This window comes from Zingiber officinale, chromosome 5A (genome assembly GCF_018446385.1).
Source record: "Zingiber officinale cultivar Zhangliang chromosome 5A, Zo_v1.1, whole genome shotgun sequence".
In the NCBI taxonomy this organism is placed as follows: Eukaryota; Viridiplantae; Streptophyta; class Magnoliopsida; order Zingiberales; family Zingiberaceae; genus Zingiber; species Zingiber officinale.
This window is the reverse complement of record NC_055994.1, coordinates 152,056,949-152,076,968: the sequence shown is the minus strand read 5'-3', so window position 1 is coordinate 152,076,968 and position 20,020 is coordinate 152,056,949. Positions and strand designations below refer to the sequence as shown.

The following is a 20,020-nucleotide window of genomic DNA, read 5'->3' as shown; positions in this document are numbered from 1 at the left end:
GATGGAACCTTTATTGGGTTCCTAAATCTTGCTTAATCTAAATATTAATAAAAGTTAGCACTTTCAGTGAGAAAATTAAACAATAAATTTCTTTATGAGGCTTTGTCTAAGGAAGTGGTTGTTGCTCCAATAACCAAGAAGGCCTAGTGCCTCGCCACGACCTGAAAGCCAAAATATTGAAATAAATGTTTAATTAACTTTCTGTCAAAGCATTAAAATTAGAAGTAATTAATGCTTTCAAAGTTTTTCAAACATTTTTTTAAAATTGTTTTTACTTAGAATTTTTTTTAAAAATTCTCTTTAACATTTAGAAAAATTCTCAGAAGATTTCTTGAGTTAAAGGTTATAATGAAATTGAAAATTTTTGCTTCAAGTTTCTTTTAGAAAATATTTTTTTTATAAATGCCTAAGTTAGAATTTTTTTTATATAATTTCCCTTAGAAAATTTTACTTATTTTTTTTCCTCTTCAGAAATTCTTTGTGTGAAAATTATTGCAAATTTTTAAAGATCTCAACCCTTAGATTTTTTTTGAAACCCCATTTTTTTGTGATCAAAGGGGGAGAAGGATTAGTATAAGTCTAGGGGGAGGTAGACTAATAGCAAATTAAGTTAATTTACTTAATTTTATTTAATGCCTATTTTACCCTAGCTTAACTTGGCTTGATCACACCAAAAAAGGGGAGATTGTTGGAACCCCAAGGTTGTTTTGGTGTGATCAACAAGTTAAGTTAGGTCCTGTGTGTTTCTAACCTTGTGTCTAAGTGTGCAGGAGTTTAGGAGCACAGGTAGTCAAGCGGAAGACGCAGCTAGCGAGAAGGACGGCAGTCCGAGCGACGAGGTGCTGCGGAAGAGTACACCGGCGGACGAGAAGGAAGCGTGCGGTGGTTCCGAGGGACGAAAGCCGGAGCGGAAGATTGCTTGGGGAGCAAGAGACGCAGCTCCCTCGTGTGCCCAAACTTCTTGGCCTTTCTCTTTGGTTCTCCGATGTACCCAAACTGCACTCCTGCTTCAGGTTGGAATACAACTTTCTGTTTACGGCACTCTATGGAGGCACCGTACTTGATCAGGAAGTCCATTCCCAAGATGACATCATAATCAGTCATATCTAGCACGATCAGATCACCAAAGATTTCTCTATCCGCTATAATGACTGGCACTGCTCGGAGCGAGTGCGTGGATCCAATGATTTCTCCGGAAGGTAGTGTTGTCAAAAACTGGCCACTGAGTATATCTGGAGATATTGCTAACTTTTCGGCAAATGTCCTGGATATATAAGAATGGGTTGCCCCAGTATCGATTAAGACAATTGCACTTTGCTGTAAAATACTGATCTGACCTGTAACAACTGTCGAGGCATTCGCTATGTCCTCTATGGTGAGTGAGTAGATTCTCACGTTCGTCGTGGCTGAGGGGGCTTCTAGTCTGCCTTAGTAGATGTGTGGACCATCTAAAGTGTTAGGATCCTTCGTACGGAGGCTAGAGAGGGGGGTGTGAATAGCCGACCCCAAATTCGCTTTCTTTCTACAAATCGAGTTAGCAGCGGAAATAAAACAGTAGAAAGGAAACGGTGAGAAGATCAAACCTCAAACTCGATGGATGTAACGAGGTTCGGAGATGAACTCCTACTCCTCGGCGTGTCCGTAAGGTGGACGAAGCTTACCAATCCGTCGGTGGATGAGTCCCCGGAGAACCGGCTAATACAATATACTCCTTCTGGGTGGAGAAACCTCGCCACAATGTTTCTTGAACAAGCAAGATAGGAGTACAACAGATACAAGAAAGCAAAATACAATATGAAACACTTGCTTGCCTTTCTTTTTGACTGGAGTGAGGAAGCAGCCAGCAGCAGCTGACGAGAATCTAGTCGAGAAGCTCACGCGAAGCTTCAGTGCGAAGAGCTCAGCAAAGCTCAGAGCAGAAGCTCTAGAGCACAAGAACAGAAGTTCTAAGGAGGAAGCAGCGGCAGCAACTCTTTTATACCTGCGAAGAAAAACACGAAGAAATCTGGCCGTTGCGTCGCGGCTGATCGGTCCGCGAGGCCGATCGAGTGTGCCTGATCGGTCCACAGATCGATCAACGCTTTCTCCCGAACTCCGTTAGCTACTGATCGTGCTCTGATCGGTCGTGGGGACCAATCAGGGTATGGCCTGATCGGTCTGCTGACCGATCAGGGCTTATTGAGTGCGGTTCCTCACACTCCTCAAGATCGTCACCTGATCGGTCGGCAGACCGATCAGGATATCGCCTGATCGGTCTTGCAGACCGATCAGGCTCCATGTTGATCGGTCCCCAGACCGATCAGTAAGCTCACAGAATCGATGCGTGCCTTCTGTTTGTTATCTGATCGGTCACCAGACCGATCAAATACACAAGCGTATCACTGGATCGGTCTGGTGACCGATCCAGAGCTTGGTTTTTGCCCAAACCAAGTCCCAAGTCTCCCAAACCAACATCCGGCCAACCTTGACCTGTTGGTACATCATGCTTAGCATCCGGTCACTCCCTTGACCTGCTAAGACTCTCCACCAAGTGTCCGGTCAATCCCTTTGACCCACTTGGACTTTTCTCTTCGTGTCAAGTATCCGGTCACTCCCTTGACCTACTTGACCTTCTCAACACCAGATGTCCGATCATCCTTGATCCATCTGGATTTTCCCTTGCCCGGCTTCACTTACCAGGACTTTCACCTAGTTTCACTCACTAGGGTTTTCACCTGGCTTCACTTACCAGGATTTCCACAACTGCCTGGCTTCACTCACCAGGACTTTCCCTTGCCTGGCCTCACTCACCAGGACTTTCCTGAATGCCTGGCTTCACTCACCAGGACTTTCACATTCACCTAGCTTCACTCACTAGGACTTCCCGACTGCCTGACTTCACTCACCAGGACTTTTCCCCGCGCCAAACTCCCTGTTTGGACTTTTCTCGTGCCAAGTCTCCATACTTGGACTTTTCGCGTGCCAAGCTATCTGCTTGGACTTTTCCCGTGCCAAGTCTCCATACTTGGACTTTTCGCATGCCAAGCTACCTGCTTGGACTTTTCCCCGTGCCAAGTCTCCGTACTTGGATTTTTCCAGTGCCAAGTCTCCATACTTGGACTTTTCACCGAATCAGGTCAACCAGGTCAACCTTGACCTACGGTTGCACCAACAATCTCCCAAACATCTATTCTTGTCAAACATCAAGAATAGAACTTCTCTTCTCGTCAAAACATCGTCAAACATCAAAATACAACTCGAGTCAGGTCAACTCGAGTCGGGTCAACCAGGTCAACCTTGACCTAAGGTTGCACCAACATAAAGCAGCCTGCATCTGGTGCAACTGTGTTGGCTTGCCTCCGTACTGAATCGGCTGTAGTGCGGGGAAAGCTGGCCTTGTTCGGGCATTGTTTAGTCATATCCCATTCCTGGACACATTCGAAGCATCCTCGTGTGCCCTTGCGACAAACTCCTGGGTAGAATTTCCCACAAGTGGAACACTTGGGATAGCTAGGCTGTTTACTAGCTGGTCCTCCTTTTGGGTAACTCCCTGGTTTACGTTTGTTACTGGAGTTCCCTTTCCAGTTAGAGTTGTGGCCCTGGTATTTCTGAGTACCTAAGCCTCCTTGGCCTTTGTACTCTGAGAAGGCTTGCTTCTGCTGCTTGATGTTGTTCTGGTAGTGCTCGGTGATCAGAGCACTACTTACCAGTTGTTCAGTGGTTTGCGGCCTATGGACGCCGCTGGCCACATTTAGTGCTATTTCCGACCTTAACATTTTGAGCATCAGTCGGACTCGTTCTCTTTTGGTTCTGACTAGTTCGAGGCACAGACGAGCCAACCTGTTGAATTTCTTCACGGCCTCCTCAACTGAAAGGTCGCCCTGACGAAACTCAGTGAACTCGTCGTAGTGGCGGTTTGTGACCCGCATGTGAAAGAACTCCTTAAAGAATTCTCTTTCGAAGTTGGCCCATGTCATCTGGTTAACTGGGCGCTTCGCTTTAATCCTCTCCCACCACATACGTGCATCTCCTGTCAGGCAGAAGGAGGCGCATTTCACCTTTTCATGTTCTGGCCAGTCCAGAAGCTCCATCGTACTCTCCAGTGTTTTGAACCAGGCTTAGGCATCCCATGGTTCACTGGTGCCTGAGAAGTTCCCTGGCTTGATTTTCTGCCACTGGATCAGATAGGCTTCTCTCCTTGCCCCCGCTGCTGGGGCTACTGGTGTTGTAGGTTGGACTGGTGGAACCTCTATAACTACTGGGGTTCCTATGTTAGGTTCCGGAGTGGCAGTGGGAGTGTTCTGCTGATTAGCCCTTAGGGTGGTTATCTCTTGTTACTGTTCAGTTAGTTGTTTCTGTAACTGATCCACTATTGCTGTAAGGTCTGAGGGAGACACTGAGCTATCTGCCTCATACTGGGGCTCAGTAGCTGGTGCCCTTTTAGCTGGGCGTCCTCGTACCATTTTCTAGAGGGATAGAGGACATACATAACTAATACAATCATGTTTATATAACTACTACTATCATGTTAGATGCTATCATATATAAGCATGCTTTAGTTATCTATAAACATGAAAGCAAGAAACATAAATAAGGTGAGAGGTATTTTTACTTGGAAGCTGCAGGTTCAATGCTGATGTGTGTGTGGAGGAAGTATGGAACTTGCTCTGATACCATTCTGTAACGACCCGCCTCCTACTGACTAAGTTGTGAGGCCGGGGGTTACATTTTGCTAAACTATTTTGTGAGGAAAGTTGAACTAATTAAAAATTCTGCTATTTGCTATAAAATCTGGAATTTAATGTTCACAATACATTTTTCACTTTCATTGTTGTACATATGCTAAAGGGTGGAATTTGAACTTTTCATGCAATATCATACCATAGGACTCATGCTAAGCTATTTAATACAAGTCTCTAGGAAATTCAACATGCTTTGGTAATTTCTAAGCATATGAATGGAACCATGGCTTTGCATCATCTTCATGCTAAAACTAGGCATTTATGCAAGCTAAACATGCCATTAACACTACCCCAATAACTCATATGATTAAGGAGCTGAAATCAGGTGTTTCCAGCCGAAATCCGACCTCCCAATCGATTGGAATTGGGATTCAATCGATTGGAATCATCTCAATCGATCCACGGATCGATTCAACGTGCTTCTGTGCACGAAGATCCCTTCTGAATCGATCGGCTGATCGATCCAGCCTGGGCCAATCGATCGGCTGATCGATTCAGCAGCTCTCTGTTCGCGGGAATTACTTCCCGATCGATCAACTGATCGATCCATGGCCAATCGATCAGCTGATCGATTCATCAACTCTCTGTACGCGGCAAATCACTTCCCCAATCGATCGGCTGATCGATTGGAGCTCTGATTTCTACTGCATTTCAGTAATTTTGTGTACAACATGAATGTATCAACCAATAAACATTGGAATAATACTGAGCATGCCATTATTCATAGTTTACCGACTAACATCAAGGTAACTAGAAGTCTAGGCATAGCATAGTGCATACTTTCACAATTCATAACATTTAAACATTCAAAAGGTGCGGAAAAATAAAATATAAGGAGTTCTAATCCTTTAAACTTACTAGTCCCCAAGGGTCTTTATTCCAAGTTCCTTCTCACACACATCTTGACGCATTGTCCTCCAGCCTCCGCTAGTCCATCTTCCCTTTACCTTTATCTGCAGTACAAGGAAAAAGGAAACTATAAGCTTGGGAGCTTAGTAAGAACCATCTACCTCACAAAACATGCATTCGATGAAATCACGCTTTTAAATGATGCTCTTTGAAAAAAAAACACATGCTTGTATTCATGCTGAGAACTGCTAAAACATGGCATACTGAAATATGAGTCATGACAATCAAATACTAATCATAGAACTATCTTGTTATATCAATAAGAAGAACTGAACTGATATATAAGCTGAGTTAAACTGATGCTAGACTAATGCTGAATCTGAACTACATTCACATAGCTAATTTGTGAAGTTTGAAAACTATTTCATAATAGATAAAAATAATAATCATGCTGCTGATGGGCCCGGCAACTGTACTTGCTATGCGCATATCCCTAACTAAACCCGAGGTAGCTAGTTCCGAATCTAGTAGGGTTTACTAGATTATCTAAACCTAGGGACGACTATGGGAGCCCAACCCAAGGACAATTAAGAGTCCGGCACAGTGCCACTGATAAAGTAAAATACTGATTCATAAGCTAATTTATCTTATCTTGCTCTTACTAGGTTATCTGAACCTAGAGCTAGGTTATCTGAACCTAGAGGCGACTATGGGAGCTCACCCATTGGACCGTAGTCCCATATAAACTGAAGCAAGATTAAGCATGCTATTTAAAATGCATCTATGACATTTAACTGAGCTATTAAAATGCCTACGGTAGCATTTAATTGTACTAGTCATTTTATCGAACACTTGATGTGCTCTAACTCTCCTCGACTTAATAATCATGCATATGGCTGAACTAAAAGCATATGTGATTAACTACTTATACTGCAGGTGAGGGGTTACTTACTTCCTGCGCTAGATTTCTTACAATTCTGATCGCTAGGTTTTCCAGATAAAAGATCTCTTCGGCGATCTTCTTACGTCTACACGTTCTTCTCGCGACGAAGAGCGTTCTCGTATCGGAGTCGTCGCCGGAAGGTGCTCCTACGACCCTAAGGGTGGAACCCTAGTTCTCTTGGGGGCTTGGTGTGCTGAGAGGGTGAGGAAGAGGGAGGGGCGGCGGGTGAGGGTGAGGGAGAAGAGAAGTTGCCGATCCCAAAAATAATAAACCCCCACTTAAATTCTCTATTTATATTAAGTGATTAATATAACCCAACTAAATCATAAATATAATTTCTCTCCTCTTGTTTCAGCAAATCCCTGTTGGGGCCACCTGGTTACTAAAGTCATTTATAAGTCGTAGGGTCCGATAGGTCGCGGGTTAAATTCCTGCTTAGGTTAGTTTTTGTTTCTATTTATTTTTGCTACTTCTGCTACTCAAAAACTTCCATAAAAATATTCATAAATTCTAGAAAAATGATAGAATATTTCTAAAATTTATTTGAGAATTTTCGGGCATTACATGATTGGCGAAGACAGTAAAGGGTGACACGAGGGATCTCAAAGGAGGAGGGTTTGGAGGATTCGAAATGTTTAGATTTTTAAGAGGAAAAGAGGAAAAAAATGGACTATCTTTTAAATTATGATGGGATATATTAATTCTGATGAGATGCTACTATAGTAGAAACAAAATTACTGATATGTTGTGTAACTTTATGTCCACGCGTGCTATAGTGAAGGGTGATGTGAGGGAGCTCGATCGAGGAGGGTTTGGAGGGTTCGAAATGTTTAAATTTTGAGAGAAAAAAGAGAAAAAAATGGATTATCTTTTAAATTCTGAGAGGATTAATTCTGACGAGAAGTTTTTATAGTAGAAAAAAAATGACTGATATATTGTATGACTCTCACACACACTCTTTTTATATATATATATATATATATATATATATATATATATATATATATATATATATATATATAATGAAAATTAACAAAGGATATTTTGTTTCATTAAAATTTACATTTTTTAATATATATATATATATATATATATATATATAATATTTTTTAAAAAAAATAAATTTTAATGAAACAAAATATCCTTTGTTAATTTTCATTATTATTATTATTATATATTAAGCGTGTTATTATTGCGACTTGGCCGTAAATTGTAAACAGGCGGAGGTGAAAATACCGAAATACCCACCCTTTCCTAACCTCCTTCCCCCAATTCTTTCCCCTGGCTCATGGCCTCCGCTTCTTCCCCATGCCGTCGCCTCCTTCCCACTTCCTCCGCCCCCTCCCTTGGCCCCCGCGCTGCCCTTGTACCCGCCTTGCCGCAGCCCGATCTCGCCTTTTCTACCCTCTCGGTCCCTGCCATGCCCGACGATCCGCCTGCCGCGCCGTCCCCCGCTGCTGGCGGATCCTCGTCCCCGCCGGACAACCCTCGTCCCCCTCCTGCCCTCACTGAATCCTCTCCCCGAAAGACCCGCTTACCCCGCGCCTGTACCTCCCGCATCCCCGCCGCCGCTGCTCGCCCACCGCAGCCTGAGCGCCGCCTCACGCGCCGGGAGAAGGAAGAGCAGCAGCGAGCCGGGAGGGTGATCACGCCGCTCGTCGAGCCGCCTTCTCCTCCTCAACTTCCCCTCCGGGAACTCCGGTCTATGTGGGAGCTCGCCTCCATCCTCAACTTCCTCCATGTGAGTACCATCTTCCTTCCGTTTTGGTTTTTCTTCTTGACAATCTTGCCTTTTCTTGATAGGTTTCTGAGAGCTGACATTTTTTTGTCCTGTGTATGTTTCCTAGGTTTTTAGACCTCTGCTGAACATTGTTGCGGAGTTCTCTGCAGAAGAGCTTGAGACGGCGCTTTTGACACCCAACAACACGCTGGATGACGTGCACATACCTCTGCTAAAGGTTCGCTCTTTCTGATAAAAACTGTAACTTCGTTATTGGATGTTCCTGCTCTGAACTGCATTGCATCATATCTTTGGAAGAACTGTGAAGTTTTGACAAAAGAAAGTAGTTGCAGTCTGTATTTTGTCTCCATTTTTGCAATCATTTTTTTTTCTCAACTAGACCTTGATTATGTGTCTGCTTTTTAAACCTTGTATATGTTTCCTTCAATTGCATCTCCCGTTGATCTTCTAACAAAATTTTTAAAAGTTCAATGTTTAACTGACGTGACTGATGGTAGATTTTGCATCTTCAGTCGTTATTTTTTATAGCACTACTTTGAATATCTTGTTTTTGTGAAAATTGTTTGCCTGTAATTGCCGATAAAACATTGATTCATTGTAATCTTGGTCTGGTAATGGTAGATAGTACGTTGTTTTAGGAGACCTGAATCTCTCATTGGTTTATGATGTCACTTTTATCTTGTTCTTTCATGAGATGCAGCTCATTTTATGTGATTTAGAGCACTTGCTCACTTAATTAGTTAGTAACTATTTTGTTCCTTTTTTTTACCTAATTGGTGGCTTAAACTTTTAATCAATGAAATGCTAGTTGTAGACCTCCAATTTGACCGAGTGTCAGCGATCTGGTGTTGCTATTCCACATTGATGGAAGTGCAATCTTTTGGATATTTTTTAAATTGGCATTATATATACTATCATCTCTTGATTCTTTTGGTTTTTACACTGTAGAACAAAGTTTTGCTCCAACTTTATGATGTACACTTTATGTTGGACCATTGACATAGGCTACTCTTACCTTGGTTATCATGATTAGCTCTGGATTTTGTGTTACAGTCTTACAGATACGAAAGTCAAAATCAACGGTCAATACTTTCGCTATCTTACTATACTGCTGAAACAAATGTTTACTGATACTTATTAGAAGAGTGATTCATGGAGGTGCTTCAATGTTAGCAATGCTCATCATTCAGCAGCTATCGGATTTCTGGGCTAAACTGTATTGCGCTGACATTGACACATTGCAAAAGTGATTAAACTTGCTATTATGAAGTTTCTAACAGTTCAACTACATGGAGTCATTTACTGATGGGTCATGCATCTAGCCAATTATTATCTCACACAGGTCACTATTCCTAAGGAAGTAGTCTCTAAAGACAGCAAGTATAGTCCTAAAGCAGTAAAATAAATTTATTTCAGTGAAAAATGAACATCACAAATGGAATTCAAAGAGAATTTGTTATTGATTTGGCCTTAGAAAGTCTTGTTATTGGATATTTTTAATTTGGCCTGAAAAGATTATGTATAAAATATTATAGAAAGTTCCTCATAATGGATAGAGTAGAGTTCCAAGCACAGATATTGGTGTCACAAGATTTGCTACAGTTTTTCAATTGATGTGGGATGCATAAGAAGAAAAAAAATATCTTGATGTCACGTTTTAATTTCATTTAGATTGTGATGATAGATAATATAATACATGTCGGTGACCTTTATGTTCTTGAAGTGGACGATGTAACCACTTAGAGTTGTTTAAACCTATGGATCCTAGGGGCCACGATGTTATTAATATTATACTTGTTAGAGGATGTAACCACTTAGCATTTTGCTGGATCAGTCTTGTTTTTTTATCATTTTCTTTTTGTCATTTTAGCACGATAAATGTATAATAGAAGTGATTCTTGTTTTCAATGAGAATCGAATCTCAATTCCAATTTGTAAATCATTATCAAATATTGGTCCCACTCACTATGATTTTGCTAATCCCATGTCTCATTGACTGCCTACAATTTTCTTTTAAAATCTGTTGGCTCGAGATTGAAGGGGAGTCTTGGCGCAACGGTAAAGTTGATATCGTGTGACCTAGAGGTCATGGGTTCAAGTATCGGAAATAGTCTCTTGCAAAACTGGGTAAGATTGTGAATAGACCCTTCCCGGGACCCCGCATTGGCGGGAGATTCATGCACCGCTGCCCTTTTTTTTATTTGTTGGCTTGAGATTCACAACTTGCATCGTTCGTTAACCTCACTGCATTAAAGTTCGCTCACTACACTTGCCTTTTTTTATTTGCATTGTGGTCACAATTATAGCTTTTTTATTACCATATAGTATAAGATATAAAGATAAAGATGGAAAATAAAAGATAGTTATTCAATTCAAGATTGCTTAAGTACTCTAACCGTATGCCAAATCAAAAAAATAGGGAAAAGATACCAGCGCAATCTTTTATCAAACTATAACAGTTGGGTTTGCAAATGACTAATCAATTTACTAGTGTTGTTTTGGTCGATGGTTCAAGTTAATTGAGTGCGCATGCACAGAAATTTTTTTTTCAACAAATTACCATTTTTATTGCTGTTATTGTTGGGAATTATTTTAGTTGTTTCCTTCATGTATGGATAATAATCTCAAACCAACCTTGTTGTTTAGTGTCTCAATCAAATCTAATTGGGATGAGTTGAGTCATGTTGATAAGTTGATTGAGTGAAGTCAGTATTACTTGTACTTTGTCTCAGCCGATCCACAAAGAATATGCTACTTATATAATCAAAGTGGCATATGTTTGATTAAAAAGACTTTGTTCTTGTTTTTATCAACAAACATATTCTTTTTATTATTAGTATATGTTGCAAAAGACACTTATTACTATTCTCTTTGTTTATATGGTAAATGTCATGTATTCTTAATGTAGTAAATTTATTTTCTAGGTTTGTGCTTGAGATGATTATCTAAATAATGTGATATGTCATAAACAATATCTTCACTCTAAGTTAATTTTTTGTAAGAGAAAATCATTGTTGTAATTCATCTTTGTATGATATCCAAGCTCAATACAAAGTCAGTAAGGATGGATGTGGATCTGAGGAGGCATGAAAATTAAATTGGTTGATTTCTAGTCAGACAGAGATTATGTAATGTTGGATAAAGCTACGGCAGGGGTGGGGGAAGGGGCAGGGACAAAGATGAGTAATGGGCTACCACCATAGGATTAGTTCAGCTAATGATGATAATATACAGAAATATATCATTAATCTTATTTTTTGTTCCATTTCATAGCAGAATAATTGGAATTTTTTTATTGAGCTTCGGTAATTACTCAAGGCAATGTTTCATTGAAGAGATACAAATTGGAATATAAGAGAAGAGATGAAAAGATAAATGAAAGGGAAGAGAAATAGTATTTTTCTAACTTGTTTTGTTGAAGAAATAAATCTACTCCTGTAGAAGGAGGTCATCCAGTTGAAATAATGAGCCGATCTCAATTACAGTGTTCTCAGTGACCAAGGAGGTGAGGGAAGTAGCTGAGAACTGAAACAAAGGTTAGCTTTCTGTCCATTTTGGTCAAGAACCAAATGACTAAAAGAGGGATCTTTTCCCTCATCTCTCTCTCTTATGTTGTGTCTACATTGGAGGACGAAAGCTAAAGGGGAATGAGGAAGGGAGGGGAGAAGATGTGGGAAAAGAAGAGAAGGAATTGTCTACTTGGATTGGGGGAAAAGCTATATATGTGGTGTCCATCCTATAGTGCTTCAGTTAGACGTGATTATTAAGATTAATGCTGGAAACTGGAAATGTATTGTTTTATTTTCCATGCCTACTAATTGTTTGGGTAGAGGTTTATTGCCTTAGATTTAATGTTGGTTTTGTCTTTTATATACTCCCAGTGAAGCTAGTTTTAGATGATTGCCTATAATCACTCTTTTCCTAGTTTAATTTTGGGTTCCACCTAACTCAGTGAAACTATTTCATTCTATTGTGGTATCTGGAGTCAGTTCCATCTTAAAGTGACTAGCTTCTGAGAAATTGAAATTTTAGAAAATAGCTTTATTAAAGGTTTCATCTGGTGTTCATATCTCCCTGATTGTGTGCTAACAGGCAATTCCTCCAGTAACTCGCATGGCTCTAGGGCGTGCAACTTGGGTGACCGTGCTCTGTCGAAAGTTAAGAGATTGGTGGTACTGGGTACTGTAATATTTTAAATCATCTGCTTAGAATATTGCAGTGAAGATAATATAATGGAATAATTTAGTCAAGGTTTTCTGGTGCAGGTTGCTGATGGTGAGGTCCCAATTGTTGCATCTCATGGGTGAGCTTATACACCATACAAAAATATAGTGTTTCTCGAAGTTTTTCCAGCTAATAACTACTTGAAATCTATATTCCCCAGGTCAGAGATTGAGAAATATAAAACTCTTGAGCCCAGCACAAGAGTGCTGATTCTGAAAGCACTTTGTGACATACGTGTGGAGGTACCTTTTGACAGAATGATTAGATTCAATTACTAAATTAATGTTTGATAGCTATCTATAAACCAACTTTTCGAATTTTTGTTTGGTGTGGATTTCTTATTCTGAAGTGAACCTTGAAATGGTATAATACAGTTGGTGCCTTCTATCAATAAGTGCCATAGTTCCAATTCAGATAACTTATGTTCTATAAAAGCTGTTCCTTTAGTGTCATTTTTTGGATGCCTTTGGAAAATAATACAACTTCATTGTTTCGACTTATAGTGGGGGTTTTCCAATAAGTTACTGTAGGTATTCTAGACATTAATCAATACCATGGGTAAACTTCTAAATCATCTTCATTCTCCTATTTTCAACCCAAGTAACAAGACCACGCTGAAATTCATTCTCTCCCTATTTCCTTTTTGTGTATGTAATTTGTACTTTACAGTAAATCTAAAGCGAAGCCATAGTATTGAAATAATTGCTTGTTTATGCAGTATTTAGATAGCTTGCGCTGATAACTTGCATAGGAATATTGTGGACATATAACTTGCGCTGATTCGAAAATCAATCCAAAGATTTCATAAGGCATCATTGAAGGCATAATGACCTTCAAAATTCAATTTTTGCCTCCATCATCATTTGCCATCAATCCTTCATGACACCACCTTCAACATTGACTATTATTCGTATTTGATATTCTGGTAATAACAACTTTGCCTTGTTTGAGTGAGCAGAATAAGCAGACATATATTATTAAGTAATTAAAACATATAACTTTTTGTCATTTTGATTTTGCTGTATGCTTTTGAGTGATTGTTTTTCCAACCAAACATCTTGGCTATTATTAGTAGACTTGATATTCTGGTACAACAACTTAGCCTTGTTTGAGTGAGTAGAATAAGCGAAGACCTATATTAGTAAGTAAATAAAATGTTCACAACATTTTTGCCGTTTAGGTTCTGCTGTATACTTTTGAGTGATTGTTTTGCCAACCAAACATTTATAACTGTATAACTTAACTAAGAGCCTTAGTTTTCTGCTGACCACTCCAAATGACTATTTTTAGGGTCCACATTCTATTTAACATTATTTTTCCACTTTGCAGCAAGAAGACATTCGGAATTTTATTGATAATTCTTTGAAACATGGTATCCAACTTTCAGTTTTTCGCAAAGAAAGGATTGGCGGTGATTCACATGGGATTTCCTATTGGTATGGTGATCATTTTAGAGTTTGAATATCTAGGCAATTTATTTCTGAATCCTTCTTAGAACAACATATTATTTCACGCTCGACATTGCGATAATTTTTTCATTTCTTTATTTTTTTCAGGTATGAGGATGATCCTAGTGTTGGTCACAGATTATACCGTGAAATTAGACGAATTGAGACGAAAAACACCAGGGCAAAAGGATCATCATCTACTCCCTCTATATGTTTGCAGTGGGAAACTGTTGCAACTAACTTAAGTGAATTTCAAGAAGTTTCTGTGAGTTTCTCCATGTTTATTGCCACTTTTTAGAATGTCATCTGTTTTCTGGAGGTTAGGCTGCGTTATGCTTATACCAATGCAGCTAAAAATAAAAGGTATAACCAATTAAAGTCGATGGAACTATATAAATTCTAAATTCATCTTCCCTTGATTTTGCAATTGCTAGTCTTGTTACAACTTACTAAATACTAGAAGTGCACTGCTTCCCTTGATTCCGTTCAATGATACAAGTTCAATGTCCTAACTCCTAAGTTTTCAATATTATGTATTTGCACTTTTATAAGATCATATGATATTGCTCCTTTGTACTATGTTATATTTTACTTTGCTCTGCTGTCATTTATCAGTAGGAATCCTACAAGAGAAGTGTTAATTTGGGTTGCTAGGTCATCCCATCATACGTTGTGAATCTATATTTAGATCTTGTGATGCATGCTACTAATCTTCTGTAGTAGGTCGTGTAACACTAGTTTTTCTTTCTCCGGGAAGCCACCAAACCTTTCAACTTGATTCCTTGTGACAATAATCCCAAATTGGGTTGGTTCTGCTTCCCTGGGTGCATATAATACTTAATTGTCTTACTTTGACTGATCTGTGTAATCTCATGGTCATTATTTCCTTCCTCTTTTTCTAGTTTTAGATTAATTTTTATTTTTCTCATTAATTTAAAAATTTTGTTGCAGGAGAAACTGTTTTCAAGTAAAAACAGAACAGAGACCTCTCTCGGGAAGAAACTAAAAATTGACTGTCTGCCAGAGATTGAGAAAATTCATAAAGTATTTATTCTTTTTACTTACCAATTGCTATTATAGGTTTTCTGGTTACCTACTGTTTGTATTCTGTAATGCCTGTGATTAACAAATATTGGCAAATATTACTGCAAAAGATATATTTAACTTGCTCTTTGTTATGGACCATGGGAAATCCCATGCAACAAAAAAAAATCTGGAGCCCATCAAATACAAGAGATACATACATGACAGATTTAGAAAGAAGAGTACATATCAAGATAGTTGATTCAGCTATAGTAATTGATTTTTATTTAAATTGAGTATCTTTTATTTTCATAGGATTGAGTCTAGTATCTTTATTTTTAGTAAGAATAAAATCTTTATTCAGTGTTCGTTTTCTTCCTTTGTTGGGAAGGAACGTAGTAGTTGTATTTAAATGGCTAGAATAATGCAATAAAGATTACGACTAAGCTTACAAAAAGAAATCAAACCCTCTAGATCGAGAGGTTCTCTAATCTCAACGAGTCTCAAATTATTCCTATCACCATAGGCTGTTAAGGTCATAAAACCAAGAAGACAAAGATTGATTCCACCAATTAGCCGATAAACCGTACCATTATGACGAGCTCTGCTACCAATTTGTTATGGCCTTTGGATATGGAACGCGTAATGGGACGATTTATCGACGGATCGGTGGAATCAATCTTTGTCTTGGTTTTACGACTTTGACGGCCGATGGTGGTAGGGATAATTTGAGGCTCGTTGAGATTAGAGAACCTCTCGATCTAGGGGGTTTGATTTCTTTTTATAAACTCAATCATAATCTTTATTACTATAAACACTGAATAAGAAAAGTTTTATTCTTACTAAAAATAAAGATACTAGACTCAATCCTGAAAATAAAAGATACTCGAATTAAATAAAAATCAATTACTCTAAGCTGAATCAATTCTCTTAATATGCACCCTTCTGTCTAAATTTGTCACGCGTGTATCTCTTATATTTGATGAGCTCCAGATTCTTTTTTGTTACATGGGCTTGCCCATGCTCCATAACACTCGTTGGTTGCTTGCAAATGCAATTCCAGTTTCTAGTAGTCCTTACAAATGCAAGTAAATCACTATAATTCTAGGTACTTGATTTTTTTGTAAAAGAAAAGATATTTGGTAATTAATACATTTTAATTAGTTACAATATTGTGATAGTGTAATTGTTGTTTTTTTTTTTTGAAATGGAGTAGGAAATAATTTAAAGATATCTTACATCATATTCATAAAATTAACTGAAATAGCATTTTTTTAATTTCATAATTTTGTTATAATATTAAATCAATATCTTGCTATTATTATTATTTCTAACAAATTCTTAAAATAAAAAATGGTCAATAAGTATATTGTTTTCTTCTGTATAATATTTAATATTTTTTATTTTTGTATTCCATTTATTTTTGATATACAGATTGCAAATGCAAACCGTGGTTTCAAGTTCTAGTTATATTTGCAGCTTTTATGGCCTACTTTTAAATAAATTTTCTGCTTACATTTTTTAAGCAATGAAAATTTGCAACTTGATTAACTGCTGGAACACGCTATTTACAAACAACTCACCCTTAGTGGATTTATTGGATTGTAAATTTTCATGAATGTAGTGTTCTCTACTCTTGTATAATTCCTAATATTATGAGATTTTTGACCATTCTCCGCAGAAAAAAGATAGGTTGTGGAAAAAGCAACACAGAGAAGCGCTCCTCCTTGATAGCTTTTTGACTGCAGATGGGATTTCATCAGGTCGCTCCCTTCGAGATAGAAAACCTGTCACATATACATTTGGTAAGACCATTCAAACTTTCATAGTATAATTTGTATCATAATGTTTTGACGTGTAATATTTATTCTTCAAGAAAATGGCCTAGCTATGCTGCTTTGTTATTGCACTATTATCATTTTATCCCAATATTATTGGCCTAAATTATTTCTCCTCCCGAAATGGTCAACCGCCAAGTTAGTAAAAACTTTGAAAGTTGTTGATAAGGGCTTGGGTTAGAAATCTGCCCGTTCCATGCAAATAGGGGATTGTTTCTGTCTATGTATATGCAGAAATATCTTTTCCATCACATTCATTTCTTTCCTTGTTTATGAGTTGACTAGTTCATAATAACCAGTACTATACTGGTTTATCATCTCCCACCTTCAAGTTTGCTTATTTGCAGGGAATGCTATTAGAAACCTTTGTTGAAACTTGAAAGTAAACGTTATGGGAGATCATATTGTGGCGATCATTATTGACTGATTATAAGTGAAATAGTCTAAATAAAAGGATTATGTACTGGTATTTTTCTAGTCAACCTCTCATATAGATTGTGTGAAGATGAGTTAGACATTCTTGCCTAGGTCTAGCCATTAGCGATGTCAAGATATTTTGTCGTGTAGGAAGTGTACTTTTCAATTACTAAATAGAAAAGGTTGATAAAAATTCTAAAACTTGTTTTTTTGTTTGCTTCAATCTGAATTGGAACAACATCCTATCATGTGATTTCAAGCTTTTGTTACATTCTGGGAATAATTCTTGCATGTGTGTGATCTGGTGTAAAATAGACTAAGGGGGTGTTTGGTTGATGAGTTTGGGAATGAGGGAATGGAATGATAGTAAAGATAGTATTTGGATTATGGGTTTGGGAATGATTTCTAGATTTATGGGAATCAATAAAACTCATATAACTAGGTGGGTTTCATTTCCATTCCCATTCCATCTTACTATCAAACTCATACCCATAGTCATTCCCATCATTTAACCAAACGCCACCTAAGTTTTCTTTCCTGAAAACCATTTTATCATAAATCCTTGTTACTTTAAGGGACACTTCTTTGTGATTATTTTGATCTATAACCGTTTTCTTTTGTTTTTTCTGTTTCGAAATTGAAATTAAATTGATAATACTTTTTTGTTGAACTATTTTCAGATGATTATGACCGCTCAATCAGTGAAGCTATCAAAATAACCAAGTGTGTATACCATCTCTTCTTTACATATATGTCCCACATTATTGTTCATAAATGAACAAATGCATGCAATTTTCCATAACAGTACCAGTTTTTCATGTTTTTTCTAAGCAGGAAAAGACAAAGCTCACCAGAAAACATTGTCAGAAAAGCTGTTGCTGGGAGGCCTGAGTTATATGCAAATGGTGATTGGAATGGACCTTCACAAATAGATCCAGCTGACAATGACGATGCACAGACGCCACGATCAATTGACAATGAAGAAACTGACATTGACAGGCAGGATGAGACTCTGGACCGCAGGTACCATCACTTCTTTTTATTTGGTGAAAAGGTAACATTACTTTGGTGGTTCTTTCAAATTGTTTTATTGTGCCAACTAACTTTGCACTTTTATAACTTAGTAATAGGCGAAGAAAAAGACCTCAACGATATTCAGAGAAAGATTTTGTGGATACTGTTTCAGATATTGATGCAGATTATGGCAGTGATGATGACATAGTAGGAGAAGCAGTGTACGATGATGAATATTTGAGAAAAATAAAAAAGAGAAAGATGTCCAGTGGTTCAGAGGAGGATGAGGAGTACCGATGGGAGGAGGAAAATGCGGAAGATGAGGAAGAAGAGGAATATTCTCTCAGTGCTAGTGAAGATAATGAAGAGAAACAGCATAATAAGAAGTTTCTAACTCGAACTAGGCGAGAAAAGAAGTTGAGATTAGTCGATGAACTGCAGACAGGCCTAAGACGAAGCAAGAGAGCGATGCGATCACGTATAAATTACCGACAATATGAGCAATCTGATACAGATACAGATTCAGCCAGGCCAGACAAGTCAAATGCAACAGCTGAAAATTCTGCTGCATCGGGTGATCAAGAACTTTCAACAGCAAGTCAAGATTCCGAGGGAGGAGGCACTAAAGAAATGGCAGATAGAGAAATGGCCGTGGATCATATCAATCATGGACACAATGAACAGCAACTAGCAGTAGAAAAGACAAATGACAATAGGCAGGAGGAGAATGGTGTCCAAAGTATAAGGTTTCTAGACCTTAATGAACTAGCCCCAGGGACTGGTTTCGATGATGGCCCTAGCACCAAAGACGAGGAAGGGCACAACTCCTAGACATGATGTTGAACTGCTTGATTGTCTTTGACTTGGCCAGCTCAAAAATTTTTGTTAAAGTATCGGCGTGTGATTGTTGATTCATACGAGAAAAAAAGAATGGCAGTTAAGATCAGACACAGCTCGCTTTCGATGCTCAGCCTCGTCGAAGAGTTGCCAACTGTATTAGTTGATAGAAATTTATGAGGAAGAAATTCATTGGACCCTGTTCGACATGTTTCGTGTACAATACACGTTAGCAGATGAGCTCCCGATTGTTGATTTAATTGTTGCTTCTTTGCCATGTAGAGGCAAGAATGTTATAAACCTTAGTTTAGAGGATATATTCCACGTAGCATTTTTAGTGAGAAAACAGTCCTATTGCGACTAGATCTCAACATGGTTCGTACAATTGAGTAATGTTCTCATGTCTTTATTCTGCAGCCTCTTGAGCAATGAGCAAATGTTGATTATACTGTTTATTTGTTCCTTTTGATTTGCTTGTGACATTAGTTTTTTTTTTCCCTGTGCAACAGAAAGTTCATTCATAAGAAAGTTATGTGCCTTTCTAACCCAATCAAACAAAGATCACAATTCAAGATCTATCAACTTCTACAGCCTTTGTTTTTTTTTTCCAGAAAATCATTCATGTGATTGTATATGCATTTTTGTATGCTTGCTAGGATGATTGTTGCCAAAATGGCAATCTTTTCTAGTCGGCGAAAGGAGCCGTCTCAACGGCATTATCGTGGAGATTGTGCCCCCGAGGAACCAACCAACCTATCTCTTTGTTTACTGACAGTAGGTTCTCTCTTTCTATTTTATTCGTCTCTATTTTTCATTAAACTATGACTCTGAAGTTACCTGGGCTTCTACCTTGCTGGCTGATGTGGTAAGAAAAGCTGATTAACAATCACAAATGGCAGTGGCTGATCGATGGAAATCTCAAACCTTGCTTCATGTCACATTGCTGTTTATCATCTTTATGTCTT

The 20,020-nt window shown here is 38.3% G+C and overlaps 1 protein-coding gene across 1 annotated transcript; it reads left to right on the top strand.

The window, feature by feature from the left end:
- Nucleotides 1-7,758: 7,758 nt before the first annotated feature.
- On the top strand, nucleotides 7,759-19,510 carry LOC121982543 (DDT domain-containing protein DDR4-like). The gene is made up of 12 exons (XM_042535693.1): nucleotides 7,759-8,254; nucleotides 8,361-8,471; nucleotides 12,347-12,433; nucleotides 12,520-12,557; nucleotides 12,639-12,720; nucleotides 13,808-13,914; nucleotides 14,035-14,191; nucleotides 14,878-14,970; nucleotides 16,631-16,754; nucleotides 17,885-17,927; nucleotides 18,039-18,227; nucleotides 18,329-19,510. Exons 1-12 carry the CDS (start codon nucleotides 7,802-7,804, stop codon nucleotides 19,047-19,049), a joined length of 2,205 nt encoding a protein of 734 aa, XP_042391627.1. The 5' UTR covers nucleotides 7,759-7,801; the 3' UTR covers nucleotides 19,050-19,510.
- The last annotated feature ends 510 nt before the right edge of the window (nucleotides 19,511-20,020 follow it).